Genomic DNA, 27,779 nt, shown 5'->3' with positions numbered 1-27,779 from the left:
TCCCTATTTAATAAATGGTGCTGGGAAAATTGGCTAGCCATAAGTAGAAAGCTGAAACTGGATCCTTTCCTTACTCCTTATACGAAGATTAATTCAAGATGGATTAGAGACTTAAATGTTAGACCTAATACCATAAAAACCCTAGAAGAAAATCTAGGTAGTACCATTCAGGACATAGGCATGGGCAAGGACTTCATGTCTAAAACACCAAAAGCAACGGCAGCAAAAGCCAAAATCGACAAATGGGATCTATTTAAGCTAAAGAGCTTCTGCACAGCAAAAGCAACTGCCCTCAGAGTGAACAGACAACCTACAGAATGGGAGAAAATTTTTGCAATCTACTCATCTGACAAAGGGCTAATACCCAGAATCTACAAAGAACTCAAAGAAATTTACAAGAAAAAAACAAACAACCCCATCAAAAAGTGGGCAAAGGATATGAACAGACATTTCTCAAAAGAAGACATTCATACAGCCAACAGACACATGAAAAAATGCTCATCATCACTGGCCATCAGAGAAATGCAAATCAAAACCACAATGAGATACCATCTCACACCAGTTAGAATGGCAATCATTCAAAAGTCAGGAAACAACAGGTGTTGGAGAGGATGTGGAGAATAGGAACACTTTTACACTGTTGGTGGGATTGTAAACTAGTTCAACCATTATGGAAAACAGTATGGCGATTCCTCAAGGATCTAGAACTAGATGTACCATATCACCCAGCCATCCCACTACTGGGTATATACCCAAAGGATTATAAATCATACTGCTATAAAGACACATGCAGACGTATGTTTACTGCGGCACTATCCACAATAGCAAAGACTTGGAATCAACCCAAATGTCCATCTGTGACAGACTGGATTAAGAAAATGTGGCACATATACACCATGGAATACTATGCAGCCATAAAAAAGGATGAGTTTGCGTCCTTTGTAGGGACATGGATGCAGCTGGAAACAATCATTCTTAGCAAACTATCACAAGAACAGAAAACCAAACACCGCATGTTCTCACTCATAGGTGGGAACTGAACAATGAGATCACTTGGACTCGGGAAGGGGAACATCACACACCGGGGCCTTTCATGGGGAGGGGGGAGGGGGGAGGGATTGCATTGGGAGTTATACCTGATATAAATGATGAATTGATGGGTGCTGACGAGTTGATGGGTGCAGCACACCAACATGGCACAAGTATACATATGTAACAAACCTGCACGCTATGCACATGTACCCTAGAACTTATAATAAAATAAAAAATGAATTAATTAATTAATAATTTAAATTGATAACAGATGAGTTCCTTTATTAAAAAAAAAAAAAAAAAAAACAGTAAACATATCCATCATCCCCCAAAGATCTCATTTGCCTCCTTCCTTTTCTGCCTGAACCCATCCCCACTCTCCTGTCCCTAGGTAACCAATGATCTGCTTTCTGTCACTGTGAATTAGTTTGTAACTTCCAAAGTTTTGTATAAGTGAAATAATATCATACGTGGTCTTTTGTATTCGGTCTCTTTCACGTAGAATAATGTTTCTGAAGCCCATCCATGTTGTAGCACATATCAGTATTTCACTCTTTTTTATTGCTGTGTAGTATTCCATTCTATGAACATATCACAGTTTTTGCATTTGGACTGTTTCCAGTTTGGGCTATTACAGATACAGGTGCTGCAAACATTGGTGTATAAATTTGAGCGTGTACGCTTTTACTTCTTTTAGTTAAATACCTGGGAGTGGAATGGCTGGATCAGATAGTAGGTGTTATTTATATTCAATTGTGTTTAACTATAAAAACAGCAATTTCATATCGTTTTACCTAGTAAGATGAGGACAGGGAGACTTTTTGATGATGGCATTCACTGATGTCTCTCTTGTGCTTAGATCAGAGTTGGGCACAGTAGGAGGTACTCAGTGTATTTTTTGAAAAGATAAACAAATATTGTCTATTTTGTGAGTAGACTAGTATGTACAATAGAGGCCAGTATACCTCTATATTATTTCTTATGCTCAGACTGACTTTTATTCTCTGAACAGAATTTTCTAGGTTAATGCCTCCACTTCTACCTGTACAATCTCGATCTCTAACAATATTTTCCTCCCATACTCTGTCTGTGGCTCAGTAGTCTCTAAATATTGCATGAGAGGGGGAAATCCAAGAGATGGGGAAAACCTGGTTAGAAAACACCAAAAAGAGGCTTGCTGCCTCAGTTCCACAGCAGATTGGTAAGAAAATCTAGTATCAATGGCCCACATCCTAACATAGATATCTCATTTTAAATACCTCATGCATTTTGTACATTTTTCAAAATTCTCCCAGATTAGAGTGATCAAAGGTAAGTTTCCTTGCTATTGCCATCAAACAAATGTCAAGACCACATGAAAAAGAGATGTAACTGGAAGAGAGCTTCATAAAATTCATAACCTCCATGCTGAGTCATTCCCTAGAACTAAGTTTCTCAATATCCTGTGAAGTCACACTCAGGGCTGTTCAGTAATTGGGCAGAGTCCTGCACAATGTGGAGGTGGCTTTCTAGGGGATGTAGCCTCTTGCCTAAAGTGCAGTCTACCTGAGAGCAGGTGGCTGGGGCACATGTGTAACCTCACACTAGGAGCAAGGGGGATTCTTTAAATGTTACCAGGTCTCAGTTCAACCGGGAATAGCAATGCACCTTCACAACACTATCATTCTAAGACTCCAAGGACCTCTGTGCATACAACACAACTCACAAAGGCAACTCTTGTCCCTTCTCTTTGTTATGTTTCAAGATATACACAAAGATTTTCATTAAACGCAATCTGCACCCCACGTTTCTCTAGCCTAGCAAGTGACTGAGTTTCCCGGAGGCTCTTGGCCTCGCTGAGTGAGGTTATTTCCAGAGCTGATGGAGAAGGCTCAGGTCATCTATTACAAGTTGGCTCAGGAGCAATAACGGGTAAAGACGAAAATGCAGTTCTATTGTACATGGGGTTTTATGGTTGATAGACAAAGATAATCATTTGGGAACATGAAAGAAACACTGAGTCATTTGCTGTTCAGGAGGCTTTAAACAGGAAACACAGCAAGAATAGTCTGGAAATAGTGGGTTGGCTCTTAAGGTCCCTGTGCTATTTCAATAAGACTCTAGTATCTCCAGGCCTTGGTAGTTCTACCACCATTTTCCCCAAATCCCTCGGAATTGAGTGTTTCTATAGTGTGAAATAAGGCACAAGTAAGAAGGTGGTAGCCAGGCTCCATGGCCCTAACTGCAACAGAAGGGTCCAATTTAAATGGCTTTCAAGTCGAGGAAGCTTTGAGCTGGGTTGAAAACCAATACATGTGAAACAAAATGATAGTTCTGGGGTAAGAAAAACGCAAGGCCAGGCCTCAGATCAGGGAGAAGGAAAATGCTCAGAAGGCCCAGACACACTTCTGCCTTTGGATCTTGACTCAAGCTGTTCCCTCGGCCTGCAGCACCTCACCAGTGATGTGCTGGCTGACTCCCTCACCTCCCCAAAGCCTGCTCAACCCCTGTGTTCTCAATGAGGACCACTGGGACCTCCCCCCAGCACTGCTCATTCCCCTTCCCCATATTTGTCCCCCACAGAACTAACCACCTCTAACATGCGACATGTTTATTCATCACTAATTTACCATGTTTTGTGTTTGTTGCTTGTGCCCCTTACCTCCAGCACACATACCTAAGAACATAAGAGCCACAGGGCAAGGATCTTTGTCCTGTTGTCTGATGTATCCAAAGTACCTAGAACAGTTCCTGGCACACAGTAGGCCCTTAATAAATATTTATTGAATGAATGAACAAATGAAAAACACTTGAAAGTAGCAAAACCTAAGTGTTCTAGGGCTGGTAGACTCTTTACAGATCACCTGGCTCAACCTTTCATTTCACAAATGAGGGAAAGTGACTTACCCAAGATCAAAGAGCAACTTAGCAGCTGGTTTTAAACCAAGCTGGGTCTTCTGCTTCCTAGACCAGTTCTCTTTTAACTAGCATCACAATCTAAGGACTGGAGTATTCATCATTTTTCCCCTTATCAATTATTATAAAAATGTATTTTTAATCCATAAGATAATTCCTTCAGATTCCTACTTTGTCCATAGGTGACTGAAGGTGCTGGCAATTCAATAACGGCGCTGAGACTCAGTGAGGTACTCCAGTTTCAAACTATAAAACTGGCCCCAATTTCCCAATGGCAACATGGATTGGTAGAAAGAAACGGGTATTGATTGACTGACTGATTGATTGAGATGAGGTTTCACTATGTTGCCCAGGCTAGTCTTGAACTCCTGGGCTCAAGCAATCCTCCCACCTTGGCCTCTCAAAGTGTTGGGATTACGGTCATGAGCCACCGCACCCAGTTGAGAACAGGCTTTTAAGTCAGGCAGATCTGGATTCAAATAGTGGCTTCTAATTTAGCTACATGCAGAATGTTGCTCAGAGCTTAGCTTCTCAATTGCACAATGGAAATAACCGTGGCATGCATGTATTGATCAGGTATGCTGCTAGCACAAAATCTGGCACAGAGTAGGGCCCAAGAATATTGATTTCCTTCTCCTCCACTGCCAGATGACACTGCCTTTGCCTGCCCAACTTAGTCTTCTATGATTTCCCTCTATTTAGTTGTGGCAGAAATTGTTTATTGGCTAACCCAGTGGTCATTTTCAACTCTCATTTTTCTTGCTGCTTCCATTTCAGAGTATAGCAAAGCCACACTTGCCTATCCTGATGCCGCTGCAGCTAAGGATGGCAGTTAGGGATGTGACATAGTTTTCTCCAATGAGACATAAGCAAACATCTTCTGGGAGCTTCTGCTTTTCCTGAAATAAGGGATGAATATAGCTGGTGTCTTGCTAACTTTTTCCCACTTCTTAGTGCCTTGAATAAAATATGATATCTGGAGCTACAGCATCCATCTTGCAACCATGGGTTATTGCCAACAAATTAATGATGCCAGGACAGAAAGCTAGGAGCTTTGGTTTCTGAAGACATCAGTGAACCATCACATCAACCCTGGACTGCCGCCTGCCTCTAGACTTCTGGTGACATAAGAAACGTAAGTCCAGACAAAAGCATTCCTAAGTGATAATACATATACAGCAATAATTTGAAGAAACATATTTTGACAGTAGGGAAATGGAGTGGTCTCATTTGTTTGGTAATCCTGGATTTATCCCACAGGAAGCAAGAAGGTTTAGGGAAAAGATATGTACTTTGTTTAGTACACATCATCTCAGAATCCCTCTTGGGCAGCCTTTCCCTAAGCCCCCAGAACACCCCTTTCAAACCAAAGGTCACACCACCACAAATACCTGTGCATACTCTGCTAAGTCACATGACCTAGCTGACTCTGCTGCTTCCTTAAGCCTTCGTTTGTTATCAATGTTAAGATTTTTTTTTTTTTTTTTGGCTGGGGTTCTCTTGTTTTCCAAGAGGAACATTTATATTCCTGGCCATATATACCCAAAGCTGCTTGTAAGCTACACTTAACTGCCCATGCTAGAAAGCCATAAATGTCCTCGACAGGCCTTGTTTAAACCTTTGGATACATTAGTGAGTCCCAAAGACACTTCAGAACTTAAATAAAGGAGAAAATGCTCCAATTACGAGTGGCAAGACAGATCACAGGAGACGAGGAAGGGAAGGGGGAAGAACAAGATGAGGAAAGAGTCAGAGAGAGATAAGTTTCGTTCATGGCCATGGTGTGACTCATTTTGGCAGGAGCTGGGTAATTCATTACTCCAGAGGTGCTGTGCAGCCTAGCCTGTGGCATGATTAATAGCCTAGCACTGTGTGCATTACAAACAGAAGAGAGACAAATTCTAGTGCCTTTGGGAAGGCAGAGGCAAGACAGAACTTTTGGCTGCTGGAAAGGGTGGGAGTGGGGAACAGCTGATACACAAGCAACTTGAACAGAACACGAGAGCATTCCTTCTGGGGCTGGGCTGCTCAACACAGTGAAGAAAAGCAACACTTTCAGATGCCTGAACCAGCCACATAAGAATGAGAGGCTGTGTGGCACAAGACAAGAACCCCAATGGCCACCATGAGGTAGAAGGTGCCTATGCTCTGCAGCCAGACCCAACTCTGACAGAACTAATAACTCTGAGCCCATTTTCTCAACTGCAACATGAAAAGAACACATATCTTGCAGGATTGGTAAGAGAATTCAATAAGGAAATATATGCAAAGGGCCTAATATACAACGCAGTACACGCTGCATTGGGTATTCAACAAATGTGGGTACAGATAGACCCTTAGGGCCAGATATCATCAACTGGCAGTTCAACCAGCAAACCAGAGTCAGCTAAGATGGCAGGGAGCTCTGGTACTCAGTGGTGCTCAAGGAGGTCACAAGGACCGTGCAGACATAAACAAGAAGCTTAGAGGAAGCAAATGGGAAAACGTGTGTCCTCCTCCCTCCTCCAGACTCGGTCTCCCGTTCTCTATTGCTCCCTGCTGGCAGAGCCTGATAAGTAGTCAGATGGACAAACAGAAGGGAGGACAGCTGAGTCCCTAGCTCTATTATCACAAAGCAGAGGGCAGCATGGCAGTCCAGAGTTGACAGAAAATAGCTTAATAATGGGCACAGCCAGCATATTTTATTCTATCAAGTTTCACAGAGCAGAAAGTAGTCTTTTGTTGGGTAACTTATTTGTACCTAGATTTTTTTTTGAAATGTTCCAGGTGGGAAAAAGAAATGAATGCATTGTGTGTATGGTCCCTAGGGACAACATCTTAAATGAGTGGTCAAAGTTATAGAGAAGCAGATTCTGGCTCAATGTAAGCAGATAATTAGAGATGTGTAACACAAATATGAGGTTGAACCATATGAAACTGTTGCCTTTTGGGGGTAACAAATGGCCCCAAATAGCAATACTTCCATATTATAACATAAACACAAACTATCTATAATATATATGTATACACTAAGTACTATATATTGAGTATTTACCAAGTGGTGGACACTGTATTAATCCCTTTATGTATATTCTCACTTTATTATAACCTCGGAATAAACAATTTATTATTCCCATTTTACGCAGGTTTACGAAAAGTTAAATAACTCCCCTGAGGTAATTTGCAAATAGGAGGCAAAGTCTAAACTGGTCCTGTCTGACTTCAAAGGACTGACTCTTATTAATTACATTATATATTTATGCATTATGTTATCTAGACACAGAACTCAGGTGGTGAGTTAGGGTCATTGAGGTGGAGATAGTTATTAATGATCCCATTTCACACATAAAATAAACCGAGGACAGAAATCTTTAGTTCTTTGTCCATTTTCGCTTGTTATGTGACCAAAGGGAAAATATTAGAATAGCTTCCTCTCTTCCCTTGGGGATCAGCATGTTGCCTGGAGGAGGTACTGCCTGCATTTAACTAAGGAATCCTTTATAGGTGGGTGTGAACAGGAAGCCACAGAAATCTGTTGAATAGGAGTTTCAGTTTCCTGTTGGTGACACTAACGTGCTATCTGGGTCCCTTCTGATGGAATAGGGAAGGACCTTTGTTTGAATCTCAGTAGACAGATGCCAGGACTTGTTTGAGAGTGTAAACGCATCATTCTGCAATCTGAATATTGTCCTCTCAGGTGACACCCTGCACAGCGGAAACTCTACCACTAGTTAGGTTGCTCACTTTACTTCCAACTGAACCTCTTACTTCGAAGAAGTATTTCCACCCTGCCTGAATAATGCCAATCTTCTGTGACACAGGGGAAAAGAGTACTTTCTCTACACCCAGAGCACAATATTCACCCAAACGCTGGAGGAGACACCCATATCTGCAAATAATCTACAGTACCTGTGTGAAAGTCTCATAAACAGAGTTTAGGCGAATAATAAACAACAGTGGCACAGATCAGGCCTAAGGACAGGAATGTGGTGGGGAGTGGGATGAGGGGGTACGCCATTTCACTGTGCATCTCTTACTTCATTGGTTTAATATAAGAGCAAGGCCTGTTTATGGCAAAAAACATAACAGGACAGAAAGATATAGAAAATAAAAATTTTAAGTTTTCCATTCACATGCCCTATTCAAAAGTAAATACTATTAAGTTTTTCCAGGTTCTTTATAGATTTCCCGTGTGTGTGTGTGTGTGCGTGTGTCTCCCTCCATGGGGTGGGAGGGGTGAATAACACTACATTATGTGTACTATACTGCGACATTCAGCCACAGAAATTTCTTAGTGGGTGGTTCTGTTAAAGTAATAAATACACAGGACTATAAAATGCTTGGCAGATCCCATCCAACCAAAATGAAATTCAAACTAGGTTTAAAAAAAATAACAATGTAAACAGCCTAGGCATTTTGAACAGCTTTATTAATTTCAAATCTTTTGAATGCTTATTATTAAATGGGAAAGCTTTCATTATTGCCCCACATACTTATCAGGGAAATAAAACCTTTCCTTTCACTTGAAGTGTTTTGACAGAACTTCTGAAAACAAGAAAGGAAGGGCCTCCAGGGGAAAGCCAGCATACCAGGCAAATGAGATTCTGGCACTCCTGCTTAGGAGAGCGTCTATTTTCAGTGAGTTACTTACTGTGCCCAGTAGATATCGCACAAAACCAGACTCTGCAATAAGAAGCAGGAGCTCTTCAGGCTACTTTTCTACAGAAGACTTTATAATGTTGAGTTACTTTAGGTTTTATAAAAAGTTATAGTGGTATTTAAAGACATCTTAGACACATCAAATAATAATCGGTAAACAATAAATCAAATAACAAAACTCAGCTATACTCTTTTTCTTTTTCTTCTTGTCTTTATTTTACAGGAAGGACTTTTGTGGTAAGAAATCTAGTAAAGTCTGGTGGCCAAGTCATCCTTTATTCTAAATATACACTGTCAGCTGAAAGTGGCTGTAGCACATGAGGGCCCAAAGTGTTGACATCAAGCTTCTGGAGCTGGGATACACCACTTGGCCAAATGGACCACCAAACACACAGTGAAATCCTCGGGCTTTGACGGGGTCTCAAATGAACCTTCTATCAGAAACAGCATGTACAGATACAGCTTGACTAACTCCTTATACACAATGGATAGTCTATAAACATGCACTGAGTGAATGAATAAATGATTTTGAAAATCAGCATATTGTCAAGTTGTCCCCTGGTGACAGGTCACATTCCTAAGGATACTGAACAGAAAAGGGGATAATATATGGTGCCAAGAAAGAAGTAGTAAGGTTATTTAAAGATCAGCATCTTTTCTGGCCCACGGTAAAACTGTGTAAGTGGATGAAATAAATCTGCAAAAATCCCCAAACCTTCTACTATACCCCAACAGGGTATGGCTTGGTTTTGTTATTTATTATTTACTATTTGATTTGTCTAAGATGTCTTTGAAGACCACTATGAATTTTTTTAAAACCGAAAATAATTCAGTATTATAAAGTCCTCCGTGGAAAAGTCTTCCGTATTCATTCTTTTGTCATCCTCCTCTTTTTACCCATGGCAAATAACCAGTGAAGCTCATATCCCTGCCATGACTTCTTCCTCCTCTTGCACAACCTACATTCCTGACAATCCTGTTAAACTAATTTGCACTAAGGTCTAAATGACTGATACAGTTGAACCTATTCTATCAGGATTCTTTATTTAAAAACACACACACACACACACACACACACACAGACATTCATCTTCAATCTTTTTAATGTCTCAGGATACTTTTATAGCCAGGTGAACCTTCCAGTACCTCTGAAATCACTGTGCAGCATGACAACCTCTGTGGCTACTCATGCACTAGGCTTTGCCCATACCTAGAGTTATGCACTGGTCTCATACCATTTACAGTGATTTTAAACTATACTCCTCAGCCATCATCTGAGGAAAGAGGACCAAAATATCAGTTTAATGCCAAGCTTTGCTTGGCCAGAAGGAAAGCCTCTTCTAGATACCCTACTGAAAACAAGTCAGTGGTAGGCACCCACTTCATTTACATAACAAAAGTCCCATATATAGCGTAGTCAGTCACAATACTTAAAAGATTAAGCTGAGGGTAAAAGCTGCAAACACTGATTCCCCATGCTATGTTACATAGTAATCTAGAATATCTGTGGCCCAGATGTAGACTAGTTAGCAGTTGTTAGGTATAACTATGGTTTGAAGAATTGCTTGTAGCTAATCATGACACACATATCTGGCCTGGAATGTATATTTTGTAGTGGCTTCTCTGAAGGGATTTGCAAATGGAATTATTTAAATATGCTTATCATTAGCAGTTTAAAAAATGACACTTATTTTGGCAGGAGATTAATTTTTAACTTGGCAGCTGTTTTCAGACAGATTGTTGTCAGGTTATTACAGTGACTAACTTTGAAGGAAGGAGGAAATTTATGGGAGATTATTATGTTTTCAGACCTTCAAGCTTACAATTTCCAAAAGAGGCAAATTTTCTGTCAACACTGAGATACGGGGCCTCAAAAATGCTGCAATGTTTGCAATGCATCTTTAAGACCTGATTTCGATAATAACCCCACATGTTGAGAACTAAAAATATTCCTTAAAAGTGAAATTCTTCAAATATACTGTTCAATTGATAAATTGGAGATTTATATGGAAGTACATTACAGAGGAGCAAGGTAATATATTGGAAAGGGCTCTGAACAGAAAGCTTGGAGACCTGCGTTCAGGTGCTAACTCTGAGATGATCACTAACCCGGTGGGCACCTGCAGATCTCGGCCTCAGTTTCCTCATCTGTTAGATGAGAGTATTTACAGAGGATCATTAAAGTGTTTTGGTGAAAAGTCCATGCACCTCTGAAACCAGCGCAGGTAGATCAAGTTTTGCCCAAGTTGTCCTGTAATGCACACAAAGACCACAGGGTGTCTGTCTACCTAATGCACAGCCTGGAAACCCACATACAGTTCCCAGATCCCATTGCCCCTAATTTTACTGTCTTGACGTTCAGTCAGCGTTCGTTAGAAAGCCATGTCACCTAAAAGCCCAGACAATAAAACTGAGGGGCAATAACCCAAAATTATGTTTGGTTATTGGCTAGCAGAATAGAAAAGAGAAGGGCTTCTTGGAGAAATCTACTTGAACACAGCTTTGAATTTATTAGCAAATTTCTAGTTTATAATATAAAGTAACAAGTCACAAATCAAATTTCTATGAAACATCAGGACACACGACAGAAATACCATAAAGTAGTCACCAATATTCCATTTGATTCCCTCTCATGAAAAAGAAACCCCAGATAATTATACTTCGAGCATCGTAGACGTAAGTCAGATTATTCTCAATCAGAAAAAGATGGCCCAAGACAACAAATTCACATCTTAGTTTAACGTAAAAAGCTCTCAGAATATACACTCTTCCAAAACTCTCAACTATAACCAACATGGAAATCTAATGTATTTTCCAATAAGAAGCAGCAATAGTAAATTCAAAAAAATATAACAAATGATTTAAACATTTTTTTTTTTAACAAACAGGCAATCAGATAAGATAGGTGAATTCATTAAAGAGATCCCCACTTGAATGTCTCGTAAGTCTTAAACTCAAATAATGTTCTTCAGTGCTCCCTTTGGGTCACATAAATCATAAATATAAAGGCACATAAGAATTCTCCCGCTGCAAGACTCAGGATAAGATGGTAGGCATAGGTTTGAAACACAACAAAGAAGTCATACCTTGAAATCATATGTGGCATCTGGGTTTTCGTCACAGGCAATAACTTCTGGTGCCATCCAGTAGGGAGTTCCAATGAAAGTATTCCTCCTGCCCACAGTTCGATCAAGCTGGGCACTGACTCCAAAGTCCACTATTTAAGAGGAGGAAAGTAAATAAAGTCTATGAACTTAGGTTTTATAGAGTGATTAATGAATGTGAATTATTTTATTGTGGTAAAATGTACATAACCTAAAGTATATAATTTTGACCATTTTAACATGTACATTTCTGGGGCACTAAGTACATCCACATTGTTGTGCAACCTTCACCATTACCCATCTCCAGAATTTCTCATCTTCCCCAGCTGAAACTTTGTACCTATTAAACAACAGCTCCCAATTTCCCCTTGCCCCAACCCCTGGCAATCATTCTACTTTCCATCTCTATAAATTTGACTATTCTCACTACCTTGTATAAGTGGAATCATACAATATTTGTCTTTTTGTGACTGGCTTATTTCATTTAGCATAATGTTGTCAAGGTTCATCCACATTGTAGCATGTGTTAGAATTTCCTTCCTTCTCAAAGTTGAATAATATTCCATTGTATGTATGGACCACATTTGGTTTATCTGTTCACCTGTTGATGGGCACCTGGGTTGCTTCTACCTTTTCTATACTGTGAATATGTTTTTAAACTGCATGTATAACTGGATGAGGTGTATCAATGAGGAAGGCACAAAGAGTTACATTTGGTTACACCAAGGCTTCACAAGGACCAAAAATAGGTGTTAAAAAAAAGTAAGCTTAGTTGTCATAAAGGGTAGTATTTTGGGGATACGAGGCAAGTGATTAAAAGCAAAAGTCTGGAGTCAGACTGCCTAAGTTTGTATCTCATTTCTGCCACCTACTAGTGGTATGACCTAGGGCTAGTAGATCAACCTCTCTGAGCTTCGGTTTCCTAATCTGTAAAATGAGGATGATGACATCTACACAGAGTTGCTCTGATGTTTATGAGAGATAATCTATAGAAAATTGTCTTGTACAGGGCCTGGCATATAATATACACTCAACAAGTAACTGTTAATTAGTGATGCAAGAAAGCTCTCAGGGTAGCTTATCTAGTTGATACATATATAACTGCTTAGCCTATACAATGTATACTTTTGTTTTTAAAAGAGAATATTCATGAGATGAGAAAGTTTGGCCCCAAATGTTAACTAAGAAAAAAAGTGGGTATCATATATTTCAACAAAAAGGAAGAGCAAATGTTTGAGATATAAACATAGAAGATGTTTAAATCTCTTTGAAAATATACAATCATATGGACAGTGATCCTTTTCGAGATGACAAGTCACATATCCTACTGGATATTTTTCAATTCATGCTCTTACTCATATACACCAAGCAGTCAAATGCATGTGGTAATTCTCTACTTTATTTAGACAGTCCCAGATTTGTTGTGGAAAGAGCTCTAATAGATATGCCAAAGAAAAGGATTCTCCCACTGATGCAAGTGGGGGTAATCAGTATGCACCTAAAGGAAAATACTGAGCATTCATTACGTACAAGAGCCCAAGGTAATAACAAAATCAATGTAAATATAACTTAAACCTACAGGAAGATAGCAGGAATTGATTATTCTGAATATGCCTAACTGGGTATATTTTCATGGAAAAAAATTGGGTCCTAGTGCTCTGTTATAGCAGCAACAATATAAACAAACTGTAAGATATAGGAGGCCATTTCAAACTTTGTCACTTCTAATCTTTGCTGAAACAAAGAAACTCAATTATTTCTATATATTGATTAAGCAAGTGGTTCTGTTCCCACATTATATATAATTCATTCCTCAGAATGCCTTGAGAAAATATTTTTAAAAATAGACAAACATTTTCCTTTCTATTTTTAGGGCAATGCCCTCCAAATCCACAGTGGCAAATTAACATTAATTTTTTAGAGCCGTTAATATAATCTCATCACTTCCTGCAATTCCAAGACTCACAGGATTCTGCTCTTACCGAGTTTAACTTCTGCATTTTCAGTCAGCAAGACATTTTGCCCTTTAATATCTCGATGAATCACTTTATGCTGGTGCAGGTGACTCAGCCCCTGGAGTGATGAAGAGTTAAGAAGGGTTAATAGAAGCATAAGCCAACATGCCAATAAATTATTTTGAATGTTAAGGATCCAAAAACTTTACACTCACCCAGACATACTTTTCAGAATTATAATCACATCTTTCACGTTCTCATAGTGCTCTTCTAACTGTAGGCAATTGATCAATATAAATTAAAATACACGGACAGTCCTTGCAATGCATGGTGCTGTAATGTTTAATGAAATGCTTGCATATCGGATCTGATTATCAGGTATCACGGAACCACACAAGTTCCAATATGGTTCCAATATGAACACGAGTTTCAGTTAATACTACTGTGAAAAGCGAGGACTGCCTGTATTTGCTAGTTTGAAACAGAACCATCTACACATTCTCTGTATAGAAAACTAACCTGATTTAACTGAATCCCTGCAGGATTTTTGGCAGTATTTAAATTTAAAAGTTAAAATTTACTTTCTGTTACCCAATTTCATTGAAAGATTGACTGACTGATTGAGACGGAGCCTTACTCTGTCGCCCAGGCTGGAGTGCAATGGCGTAATCTGGGCTCACTGCAACCTCTGCCTCCCGGGTTCAAGCGACTGCCTCAGTCTCCAGAGTAGCTAGGATTACAGGTGCCCGCCACCACACCAGGCTAATTTATTTTAGTAGAGACGGGGTTTCACCATGTTGGCCAGGCTGGTCTTGAACTCCTGACCTCAGGTGATCCACTCACCTCAGCCTCCCAAAGTGCTGGGAATCCAGGTGTGAGCCATAGCAGCCGGCCTTGTTATACAATTTTAATTAAGCACAGTAAAATATTTCTCAGACCAGCCAAGAAATTTCCCATTGGCTTTACCCATTGTGCCTTACATTTAAAAAGAAATACAGTTTCTATTTCCTTTGTTGGCATTTATCACTGTCATTTTTAGTTTATGCTATTTGTGACTTTGTGCTCATTATGTGAGATAATTATTCAGTGACAACTAAACCTGTTTGTGTTCCATTTCTTCATGAATTACTCTGCTTTTGGCTTCTTTGTGGTGTGAATTCTTTAACCTACAGACTTACTCTAAAGTAGTCAGATATTTTTCAGATAAATTATAATCTAAAAGAATCTAAAACTGGAGTCTTAAAGCAAATTATTTTATGCTAACACTTGATAATTCAATGTATCAGGTACCCAAGTGCACTTTATTATTTATAATTTTTTGTTCTTTTAATCTTCTCCACAACAACAAAGTCATGGTATGAAAAACGAGGTTGACAGGAAAAGAAACAAAACGGATATCTGAATTCTCTTGTCAAAAAAATTCAGCATGAGAGTACAGAGGTCCAAGAGGACCCACATATACATTTAGAAATATCAGAAAACATAAACCATGTTATAGAAGGGTTTGAGGCACTGGTTTAGGTCTTAAAAAATTGCCTTTCTTATCTGTTCAGTTTGTCACAAGGTAGGCATCTAGCAGGTTTAAATGTATGGTTTTCACAGTGTTTATGTACCCCATAAATCCTTAAGAGAGGTACTGAGGATCCCTTTCCCTCCTTCACCACTGAAGTGGTTGAAAGCAGATACCAGAGCATGGAAGTGAGTCAAAGGTTCTTCTAATGAGATCATACAATGCATGGAGGTCGTCTCTAAAACCTCTTGTGGCCAGAGACCTTTGGGTGATCAAGTGTCTCTTCCAGTGAGTCATGTCTGAAATGCCGGTATCATTTCCGAGAATGTACTGGAAAAGGAGGAACGCCATTGTTTCCACACATTGAGAATGTGTGAGAGGTACTGAGAGATGCTCATGTGATGAAACATCCCTGCTGCTTTTAGAACCAAGATGAGATCAAATGACTGATCCTCTGGAGGGCTCCCCAGCAGTGCAGAAAGGCGTATCAGGCAGAACCAGCCCTAGAGACCTGACAGGTTCTTGGCATCCACTGAGTGGTCAGGATGACTAAATAATCCATCATGCTCTACTGAATGAGCAAAATTTTAAGTCAGAAATTCAAAGTAAGTTTGCACAATGGCACATCAAAACAGAGACAAACGTCAGATGTGAAGGAAATCAACAGCCAGGCCTCCTTGTTTCCCCTCAAATTTTGTTTTGTGTTCTGTTTAAAAACACAAAATATATAATTTATATTTTTGCCTACCCCAAGCCATGGATGTATGTGTTTTTTCTTAAGAGCTTTAATTTTTATATTTTTCCCATTTATATCTATAACCCAGTTGGAATAAATTTTTGAATATGGTATGTAGCAGGTGTCAAGTTTCATGTTTTCTTATGGATATTCAACTGATCAAGTACTATTTACTGATAAAAGCACCCTTTCCTTTGTCACAGACCAGGTGTCCATATGATGTGGGTCTTGTTCCTGGATCCTTGATTCTGTTCCTTTGGCCATTGTCTAATCTTGTAACAATACTACTCTGTCTTAATTTATTAGTAGCTTTATAATAAATCTTGATAACTGGTAGCATAAATCCTCCAGCTTTGTTCTTCTTCTTCAAGATTGCCTTGGTTATTCTTAGCCCTTTGCATTTCTATATGTTTGAAAATCAGCTTTATAAATTTCCACAAATATACCTATAGGAATTTTAATCGGAAGTTTAATGAAACCATGGATCAAACTGGGTAGAAATGACATCTTAACAATATTGAGTAATCTGTGAAATAATATATGCCTCCATTTATTAAGGTCTTCTTTAATATTTCTCAGTGATATTTTGTAGTATAGAAGTCATTCACATCAATGTTATAATTTTAAAATTCCATTTTCTATTTGCCTTTTCCTAATTTGGTTTGCATTTAATGAACAGACATCGTCTTCTTATGCCTTCCTTCTTTTTTACTTCTATGCATTTCATCCATTCACCCAAAGCATATAATGCCTTCCTTCTTTTTAACTTCTATGCCTTCCTTCTTTTTAACTTCTATGCATTTCATCCATTCACCCAAAGCATATAAATCTATCTCTCAAAGGCATACCTTGAACACACAGTAAAAAGTTTTAACTTTTGTTCCCTTAAATTAAGAAGGCAGAGCTTATAAATAAATAACAATGGCCAGGAAGATCCAGTAAGAATGCTCAGTAGACATAATAATCTCCATATTAGTAGGAAGGGATGATTAAGCTAGTCTGAATGAACTAAAATATGCCCAGTTACTTTCTTCTTCCTGAACTCAGCTCAGCAAATATGATACAATTGTCTAGATTTCCTGATTGGGGGATGTATGGGAAAACTGGGCAAACAGGCAGTCTTGTTCAGCTATTTTGATTAGTTTAAGTGATTAGGTCACAAAGATTTATTTTTAAAGGTAAAATCAGTTAAACTAGGTTGTATGTATAGGAATGACTAAAGTCACACAATCCTTATAAACTTTATATAGTGGGAAGGTATTACACCATTAGAGATAATATATTAATTATAAACTTTCACAAATAGATAAATGAGTGATCAAAATATCTCTTAAAATAATTCATTTCCTAAGTGGAACACTGTCTTTATGATCTAAAATCAGGTTTCTAATTGGAAACAGCATTGAAAATGAATCCCTTATTAAGATAAATCACCCAATGTCAACCTAAATGAAAATATGCTCATGGCCTATCTCCAGAATGGCGCTTACTTCCATCAGAGCAGATCTTCACACCAAATTACCACCAGCACCACCACCACTGATAGGATGAACTTTTAAAGAGTTTTTGATATGCTTATGAATTTCACTGGAAAGTCACAAAATTCAATCCCTCCTAAGATATCATGTGTTGCTTGGAGACTTTGGGAGGTGGGCCAGTCCCCACTCATAACCTACCCGTAAGATTTCCCTGCAGATGTATGCGATCCACTCCTCTTTCAACGTGTTACCCTTCGTGTTCTTGATCAGGTCGGTGACAGAGCCAGCACCACAAAACTCCATCACCAACTGGCAAAGGAAGCAAACAAGCCATTATTTTAATGATGCTTCACAGCTTCCATTAAGTTGGGGTAAGAAAGCACAAGCAATTGGCTGCTCTGGAATGCCATTCCTGCAAAGAAAAAGTAATCATAAAAAAAAAAAATAAACACAAGCTTTTACCTTCATGTATTCCCAAAATGATATAAAGGAAACATTATTTTAAAATTTTTCAACCTGTAAGTTATAGTTGAAAATTGAGGAAACTCTCCATATTCTTTTTTTTTTTTTTTTTTTTTTTTTTTAATGGGAGCAGGTAGGTGACTCAGACAAAATTGAGAATATCTCTGTTTTTACTCAGCAGTCAAATTTTCACATAAAAGTAGCATTATTCCCCCTTCAGAAAGAACTGTGGTTCTCTAGGTGTCCCAACTTAGGGTTACAGAAGTGCACACTGTTTATGTTACTGGTTTGTAAGTGGCACTGTAAGCTGTCAGTGTAGGAACTATCTGTTTTTAATTAACTTCAGCGAATGTTCCCAGGAGGCTGGACACATCAAATAAATTCAATAAACAATAAACTCTAATTTAGCACCTTTCATGCAAAAGCTCCAAGCACTCTATAAATATAAACTCATTACAGTACTTAGCAACTTATAAAATAGGCAGAAAATAAACATCACCCTTACTTAATGGGGATGTAGAGACCATATGAAAAAAAAAGCCATCTATGTGCTTTTACATGCATTTGCTAGGCTTAGAAAAACACATCCATTTCCAGACTTTTACCTTCAAAAATATCTTCAACAATGGTCACCTTACTATGTACTTATATATTTTTTATAATTATACAAAAAGAATTCAGAATAATTAGCAATCAATTCCTGACTTGGTAGTAGAGACAGAACTAAAATGGAGCCACAATAAAATCACATTGATGGCTTTGGCTTTGTCCAAATCTACATTCCTGATATTAGCACTATGTTTCCAGGTCCTAAAAGATACCTCATCAGGCTCCAAAATCTTCAGGCAGAAACTATATTTTCTTTTTCTTTGTATACCTAATAGAAACAATAAAATCTCATGAAACTCATTTCATGACTGAGTTTCCAAAGCCTGTTCTGACTTGTCTTCTTATGATTCCACAAAGGCTAGGGAAACCTTTCCACCTCCTCCAAGAAGCCAGAGAAGTTTCAAGACCTATAAGTCTTAAGACTTAGATAAGTGTTTATAGGGAAATTTGGGAAGTGCCACAAGTAGACTACATTCCAACCAGATAAAAGTTGGGAAATTACAATATGTAATAGCCCAGAAACTATCAAAGATCACAAAATCATGTCAAAAAGGATTCGATTTGATGAGACTCCCAGTGGTGAAAGATGGGATAATTTGAGCAGTGATAAGAATAATAGCTCCAATGTGTAGAAACACTTTAAATGTGCTTAATTAAATGCCTTAACAAAGTCACCCCCCACCCAAAGGATATGACTGGCACTGTTAGAAAAAAATAACGAACCAACTTATTTTGAGAGCTGGCAAATAAAAGGAAAGACTGAAGAGTCTATACTGCCTTTTTTATACAAATCTTACCACTGGGTAGTTGAATAATAAAACAGGGACAGTTTCTCCTCGTACAAAAGTAGGTATTCCATCTAATAAATGAAGAAGACATAGTAGAATTAGAATGCCAGCATTTTGTGCCTCCTAATAAGCTAGCAGACTCAGGCAGTGATCATCAATGACTGTTAACATTTTAAAAAGTAAATACAATTTGCCTCTTGATAAAAGAACACACATTACCTAGGAAGTAGTACTGCCAAAAATAAAAACAAAAATCTGAACCTGATCAAGCCTCTCGCTCCAATCACCAATTTACAGGAAATTCAGAGGACTGAGGTACATGTAACATCATGGGGATACAATCAACAAAATCTAGACCAGGATACGAGTCAAGACAAAGAGTTTTTTTCAACACTTAAATTGCAAGGGAGAAAAAAAGAGATGCAAAGAAAACCTATAGATTTAAAAACACTTAAAAAGATATACCAACAAATTGAAATGGGTGCACCATATTTAGATATTAATTTTTTTAAAAAAGAGATATTACAAATTTTGAGATAATTACAATTCTGAATACAGACTTAGATATTTGATGATACTCAAGAAATCTGCTTAATACTTTTTTTTTTTTTTGAGACAGAGTCTTGCTCTGTTGCCCAGGCTGGAGTGCAGTGGTCCCATCTTGGCTCACCGCAAGCTCTGCCTCCTGGGTTCACGCCATTCTCCCACCTCAGCTTCCTGAGTAGCTGGGACTATAGGCACCCACCACCACACCTGGCTAAATTTTTTTTTGTATTTTTAGTAGAGACAAGGTTTCACCGTGTTAGCCGGGATGATCTTGATCTCCTGACCTTGTGATCCGCCTGCCTCGGCCTCCCAAAGTGCTGGGACTACAGGCGTGAGCCACCACGCCTGGCCAATGTTTTTAAAGTGTAATGATGGTACTGTAGTTTTGCAAAAAGAAGTTCTTATCTTTTAGAGAAAAATGCCGAAATACTTACGGATAAAATTATATGACAGTTTCTTCTACAAATAGTGCTGAGACAACTGGATATTCACATGCAAAAAATGTTATACCTTTACCTTACACGCTATACAAAAAAATAACTCAAAATGGGTCAAAGATCTAAATATAAGAGCTAACACGATAAAACTTTCAGGAGAAATCATAGTGGTAACTCTCCTTGACCTTAGATTTAGCAATGGCTTCTTAGATATGACAACAAATGCACAAGCACCAAAATTTAAAAAGAAAAAGAAAAAATTAATTTTATCAAAATTATAAACATTTATGAATGAAAGAACACTATCAAGACAGTGAAAAGACAGCCCACAGAATGGGAAAAGTATTTGCAAATCACATATCTGATAAAGGTCTACTATCCAGAATATATAAGGAACTCTTACAACTCAATAATAAAAAGACAAGCAACCCAATTTAAAAATGGGAAAAGGACTTGAATAGACATTCCTCCAAAGAAGACATACAAATGGCTAACAATGACATGTAGAGATGCTTGATGTCATTAGTCATTAGGAAAATACCAAAACCACAATGAGATATCACTTTAAATCTACTAGGATGGATATTAATTTAAGAAGAAAAAAAGGCAGAAAATCACAAGTATTGGTGAGGATGTGGAGAAACTGGAACCTCTATACATTGCTAATGGTAATGTAAAATGGTACACGGTCACTGTGGTGAACAGTTAATGGGTTCCTCAATAAGTTACACATAGAGTTGACACATGATTCAGCAATTCCACTTCTAGATGTATACTCAAAAGAACTGAAAACAAGTGTTCAAACAAAAACTTGTACATGAATGTTCAAAGTAGCACCATTCACAATAGATAAAAAGCAGAAATAACCAAAATGTCCATCAACAGAAGAAGAGATAAACAAAATGTGGGATATCTGTACAACAAAATATTATTCAGCCACGGAACGGAATGAAATACTGATGATGAATATGTGGATGAATCACGAAATCATTATGCTAAGTGAAAGAGAAGCCAGACAAAAAGGCCATATATTGTATGGTTCCATTTCTATGAAATATCCAAAATAGGCAATCCATAGAGACAGAAGCAGACTAGTGGATGCCAGGGACTGGGGGTAGGGGTAACAGGAATGACTACTTAATGGGTACACAGTCTCCTTTTGGGGTGATGGAAATGTTCTGGCACTAGGCACTCATGATGATTGCGTAACATTGTGACTATATTTAATCATAATGAGTTACACATTCTAAAGCAGTTAAAATTTAGGTAAATTTTATGTTATGTTTATGTTATCAGAATTTTAAAAAATGATACAAGTTTTATTTCAAAATAACTAGAAGGGGCAATGTAGATGGGCATGCGGACGGGTGGAATTGGCCACTGGTTAAAGGCTGGTGGGGCTAGTTTTGGGCACATAGGTGTTCATTACACTGTTCTGCCTATTTTTGTGTATGTTTAGGATTCTCCACGATACAAAGTTAAAGAAAGTCCCATTATGCAGCAAATCAGGGTTCAATGCCAGCAGGATGGACCAAAGAAACATCTTTTGGTAGCAGGAAATGAATATTTTCCTGAGTTAGCAAAACATGTTTGTGTCCCTTCTCTAAATCCCATTTTGAAAAGTACATTGACCAGGCCTCCTGTGAATACATCCATTGCTCCTGTGTCAGCTGGAGAAAATGTCCCACCACTGAGCTCTATTAGGCCATGTAATTATAGCTCCCAAGGAAAGCAATGGAAGCCCAGTGACTCGAGTCTTTCAAAATTAGATTGGACAAAATACTTTCAAATATTCAGTAGGAAATAATCCTACTCTAGCCAGGCACTACTGTCAGTGATTTCTATAATTTGCTTTTCCATTCAGCTCCAGCTGAAGGCTGCTAAATTCCTTTCATCTCACTATGGAACAAAATGATTGTTAAATTATATAATGGAATTAAAAAACAAAAAAAAGAAAAAAAAACAGCACTTGCTAGCAATCGGTTCCTACAGCCACACAGCAACGCTGATAATTACTGCCACTGCACAGCAGGGACCCTCCCTCCCCATAAGTAACCTCATCACATTAATAAACAGAAACAGAGCTCAACATGCCAAGCTCAGCAGTGATAAGTCAATAACTTCACATCTCACAAGTAAGAAATAATGGGTCATTAACATTCTCCGTGAAAGAAAGTTCTCAAAAGAGTTCATACTGGGATAATAATATTTTCTAACATTTACTGAGAATTTACCATATGCCATGCACTGGATGAAGTGATTTACAAATGCTTCATTAATTCTTTTTCAACTAACTTCCTTTTTCTGTATTTGGAAATAGACCTTAGTTACAGTCTGCCCTTTATCCATAGTCTACACTCATTAAGTAACTTGAGCACGGTGAAAGCACGTTGCTCCCTCAATTACTAGTTATGTGTCCTTGGGTATGTTCCCCAACCACCCTGAGCTTAGCACTCTCTCTCTCCCCATCACTACCACTCTGATAAAATACAAAATAAAAGCATCGACCTTACAGGTTTGATGTGAACATTAATTGTGTCTATGGATATAAAGCTCCTAGCAGCCAAAAATCTCAAGATGTATTTATGATGTTTCTATTCTTTGGTCTAATTTGCATTTATAAAAATGTAAAAAGAAAGTGTTTCTGACATGGAAGATAGCATCAATACCTCCCTAATGTCCACTTCACTTGGATGGTGAAGAGACAGGTCTGAAAGATGTTTGCAAAAGGCACTGGGCACATTTTTCTAAAACCTCTATTAATGAAAGGGCACCAGGGACACATGTCTTTTTTTTAAGTTTGTGCCATACAGCAAGAAGACACAGTGGTGCATTCCAGGGCAATGGATCTTTTTATTCGGAAGGCAGTAGTGATGGGGGTGGGGGAATTTTAAAGGAATCTTACACTTGAAATGTTCACTCAACACCACGTAAATATATAACTGGGTCAGAAACTTAAATAAACATGCATACCACTTGAGAAGAAAGAATGAAGGTCAAGTTGAAGGTGGTTGGGGGCAGGATGGGGACTTGGCCTGAACCTGGAAGAGGTGTCCATAAAAAGCACAGTGTGGAGCAACCAACTTATTAGAGAAAGAATTGCTTGGATTATTTAGACATGGGTAGTTATTACTATCTAAATAACAAAGGTTAATTTTTAAAAGCCAAAGAGTTCTGACACATCACAATTTGCATGGTTCATTCTCAGCAGTTTTTGTTAGTCGTGTTTCTGACAAGTAGGATGTTTTCTCGTAGAGGCTGGTTGGGGTTACTCAGTATGCCTTCCTGTGCTTCTCCCCTCTCCAGGACAATATTTAAAGGGTCTTCAGCCTCAGCTGATTCCAGAAGACATTTCAGAATACTGAGTCAGCAATGAGGTTATCTCTTCACAAGAGACAGGGGGCCTTTAGCATGGAATCACCAGGTGTGGTCACTTCTAAACTTCCCTTTCTAGCCCTAATAACCTCTGAAAGAATTTTAAAAGATTTACTCTCAAAGGCAGTCAAAGGTTTGGATGATTCCTGGGGTCTCTAAAGTATTCACTCCCTTGCTAGTTTATTGGTTTTAAGTTCCTGTAATGAGAAACGAAGTCTTACAATGTTATTTTACAACTGCAGATTCTTACCCAGTATACCCTGACAGGAACTAATTCCTCCCAAATGTCACTAGTCAGTCACCCACAAGAATAAATGACTGCTAACACATCCCTTCTCTTTTACAGTAAAAGGAGGGGTTGGAGGCAGGGGGCAGGAAGAGGTGCAAGCAGGAAGATGAAGGTCTTCCTAAAGTGAGAAGAGTTTGCACCAAGCAGCTTAAAGCGCACCTTAAGAAAATAATAGGGGCCAGGCAGGGTGGCTCACGCCTATGATCCCAGCACTTTGGGAGGCGAAGGCGGGTGGATCACCTGAGGTCGGGAGTTCGAGACCAGCCTGACCAACATGGAGAAACCCCATCTCTACTAAAAATACAAAATTAGCCAGGTGTGGTGGTACATGCCTGTAATCCCAGCTACTCGGGAGGCTGAGGCAGGAGTTGCTTGAACCCAGGCAGCAAAGGTTGCGGTGAGCCAAGATCACGCCATTGCACTCCAGCCTGGGCAACAAGAGTGAAACTCTGTCTCAAAATAAATAAACAAATAAATATAAATAAAAATAAATAATAGGAAGAATAAACTTCCAAGAACACAATTCTGCAAAGACTTAACCCAGAAACATCAATGAGGCACAGAGTATTTTCATCATGTGTGGCTGAAAATAACCACAGATCTCATCTGCATGATTTATGATAGTGGAAACAAAGTCCAAACTCGGTAACTGTGGCACAGAAGGCTGCTTTATATGCAAAAGGTAGTTTAAGTCTCAAAATATAAAATGTGTGTATAGAAATACAAAATATAAAAATTGGTAGGTATACATATGAATACATGTATCATTTCAATCAATTGAAGTAAAGTAAAGCCTGGGAATTTCAAATTTTAAAAAGCAACTTCAATGGCCCTTTACATTCATTTTTAAACTAGCATGTACGGGGTGTGTGTGTGTGTGTGTGAGTATATAAACTCTTGGCTTCTGAATTATATTTTTAGACTGGGAAAGAGAATGCTTGAACTATAAATTTTAAGACTTCCAAAGATAAAAAGATGAGTTCCAAGGATGGGAAGTGTCCTACACTTTGTAATAAAGCTTCTGGATAGTGAACAACTCTATACCTTGAACATGGCAGAGACAGTTTCAATATACTGAGCCAACTAGTATTTTTAGCAACAGCAAGTCTGCCCAAAGGACAGGCCCACTACAAATGATCAAGTGCCTATGTCTAAAGAGACAGACAACCCAGAGTCAGAACGACAGCATTCAAGGAAATGTTATGGACATTAGCTGCATCTTGTATTTGGTGTCTGGAGTCAAATTTCACAGTATGCATGTAAAGTTTTCTGCATATATAGACATATATATATATATTTTGTAGGAATAAGTCACTACATGTCAATTTTGTCCAAAGATCCAATCATAGAAGCTAACTTTAAGGTTGAAGAAATTTGCAACTCCGCATCTCAGAATGTTTCACCCAAATAGAAGAATGTGGGATGAGGAATGGTGAGCCAGTTTTCAGATAGGTTGAAAATAGAAAAAGAAAAGAAATTGCTAGCTTTAGAGCATTTAGGACTAATCATCTTGATTGTTGAGGATTTTGAGAAACACAACATAAATAGGAACATAGACTTTGGCTCAAAAGTCATCTAAAAAAAGGAATCAAAAGGGTTATATGGACCATTAGCAAAATAACTTTGAGTACATATCAAGTCTTCCTTTCGCTTAGATGAAAAGAAGTTTAAACAAAGTTCAAATGAAATTCTTTGGGACAAAAGAAGAGATCAATTGCACATTCTTATCAAAGAATCACCCATTATTTCATGAAACGGCTCTATTAAAGTTCAATTCACACTAGTTGCAAAGTATTAATTTACGTGTAGCTTCAGATCTGTTTCTATCTACGTAACTTATCTTGTGTCTCTATAGGTCTTGCAACGTGGCAGCTCTGAAACTGGGAGACTGTTTACAATCATTCCTCTTACCATGTTAGGCATATATATATATCTGCCAAATTCAACCTTTTAAAAATTTCTGCTCACAAATAACAAGACTAAGTAACTCCTCCAGACAAGTGACCTAGGTTCTGTATATGAAGGAAAGGAGTTATTTACTTATAAAAGTAACAAACACTAATCAAAACAAGTTTCAAAACTCTCATTTCTGATACACAGCACTAACAAAAGATAAATTCTTACCATTCAAAAGATTCAGCTATGAGTGGCTAATTTTTTTTTTTTCCTACAACCTCCAGGTCACACAAGAGTGGTTAAATTTTTAATGGTATTATCTGTAGTACCTAACATTTAAATGTTAAAACAATCAAAATTGAAGTGGGCATTATTTTTACCAAGCCAAGATGCCATAGCAATGTAAATCCAAAATACTGCAGAATTACGTTTAGGAGTTGTGGCCAACATCGATGCAGAGTCTAAAAAAGGAAATGATGCTCTTGCCTCATGAGGGCTTCCATAGCTTTTATCTTCATCTTCGGTAACAAAGAAGCTACTGGACAATTGCTAGAGGGGATGGTCAGAGCAGCCCTCTGCATAGACACGACTCTGACAAGTGCAAGGACCTTTCATGGGTAGCTGAATGAGTTTGTTTCTTAGTTCATCCCAGTATCTCATTCTGAGATGATCTCACACAGGGGCTGGGCAAGTAATGTGAATACATGAAATTTAGTATGTATGGAAGACAACAGAGGATGTTGGGGCCTCTGGTGCAAATTAGAATTATATGTGCCCTCTAAACAGCTGATACACTGCTCTAAAATATTGCTACTATTTGAAATTTCAGGCCCAATATTTCTAGATTATTTGATTTTTCAAAACTTTTCCAGGAATCCAGACTTTTCTGTGAAATTGCTCAGTTTTTCTAATGTTGGCATAATTAAACCACCACCACCTTATGTGAACCAAACTCAACATATTTATCATGGCAGCATTTAGCCTCCAGGCTGCCAGTTTGCCAACTAAGAACTAGTATAACATTATCATTTTTATAAAGTAGAACCCAAATGCCAGACACTCTGGTTCTGCTGAGGTTTGACTCTGGGTCTCCAGATTCCCAGGCTGTTAGAATCTTTCTCCTTAAAATGTACATGATATCATTTCTTAACTCTTGGCTCTGCAAGTGTACAGTGTTAAAACTTGATGAAGTTTATTGAGCCATTACAGGGCAAAAATCTGCTATCCTACTTGACCACCCTACACTTCAGAAGATGATTACAGATTTATTTCCTGTTACAAGATATTCTAGCCCTGTATTATGGTGGTATCAAAAAAGACAGCAAAATATGTGTGAGTTCACAGTGTAATTTTTGAGAAATTAGTTCATTTACTAAACAGTATTTCTCCCTCCCTCCCAGTGTCTGAATGGCATGCAGCAAAATGGAGAGCCTCTCATCACTGATAGGCAGCAGAATGAGATGTTGTGTGTCAGAGCTTGCCTTGTTTCCGAGAGATCAGAATCTTTATTGAAAGGGCTCCCTTTTTTGATTTCCGGATCAGACCCTGAGCAGTTGATAAAGGAGAATTACTTGGCCATTATCTGAAGTAGTTGTATTTCCACAAAGAGCTAGTGCTAAACAAGAGTTTATCTCTACAACAAGACTGATAGGATTCTTACAGATTATAATTCAATCAGACACCCGAAACAGGACATATATTGGCTAGTGGGATATATGCAAACCTGTCTTCCAGACACAGCAAAATAAATATCTGGGGAATATTTCTTGTAGTCTGAATACAGGGAATAAATGTTAGAAAGTGTTGCTTTTAGTTGCTTTAGGCCGTGCCTCTATATAATTCATAATATTTTTATATAAACGTAATCCTAACAAAATGCCACTAGTCCAAAGAGTCAACTATCTATGACCTTTGCAATTATTTGATAAAACATTCCCAAAGCGCCTAATGCACTTTTCAAAATGTATTTCTTAGAGTTTACAGCACTCTTATTAGTAGCTAACAGGCCTTACTATCCTCTTTGAATATT

General features: G+C 38.2%; 1 protein-coding gene across 3 annotated transcripts in view; it reads right to left on the bottom strand.

Annotated features, from left to right (window-relative positions):
* Nucleotides 1-27,779, bottom strand: part of TNIK (TRAF2 and NCK interacting kinase) — a 412,495-nt gene that overhangs the window by 130,585 nt on the left and 254,131 nt on the right. For all 3 annotated transcript variants that reach the window (XM_023213451.2, XM_023213452.2, XM_023213453.2), the window contains 3 exons: nucleotides 17,547-17,657; nucleotides 13,652-13,742; nucleotides 11,652-11,782 (listed from right to left, as the gene is read on the bottom strand). In XM_023213451.2, coding sequence (XP_023069219.1) covers nucleotides 11,652-11,782; nucleotides 13,652-13,742; nucleotides 17,547-17,657 — 333 coding nt within the window. The remainder of the gene's footprint in view (nucleotides 1-11,651; nucleotides 11,783-13,651; nucleotides 13,743-17,546; nucleotides 17,658-27,779) is intronic.

This window comes from Piliocolobus tephrosceles, chromosome 2 (assembly GCF_002776525.5).
Source record: "Piliocolobus tephrosceles isolate RC106 chromosome 2, ASM277652v3, whole genome shotgun sequence".
Lineage (NCBI taxonomy): Eukaryota > Metazoa > Chordata > Mammalia > Primates > Cercopithecidae > Piliocolobus > Piliocolobus tephrosceles.
This window is presented reverse-complemented; position numbering and strand designations above follow the sequence as displayed.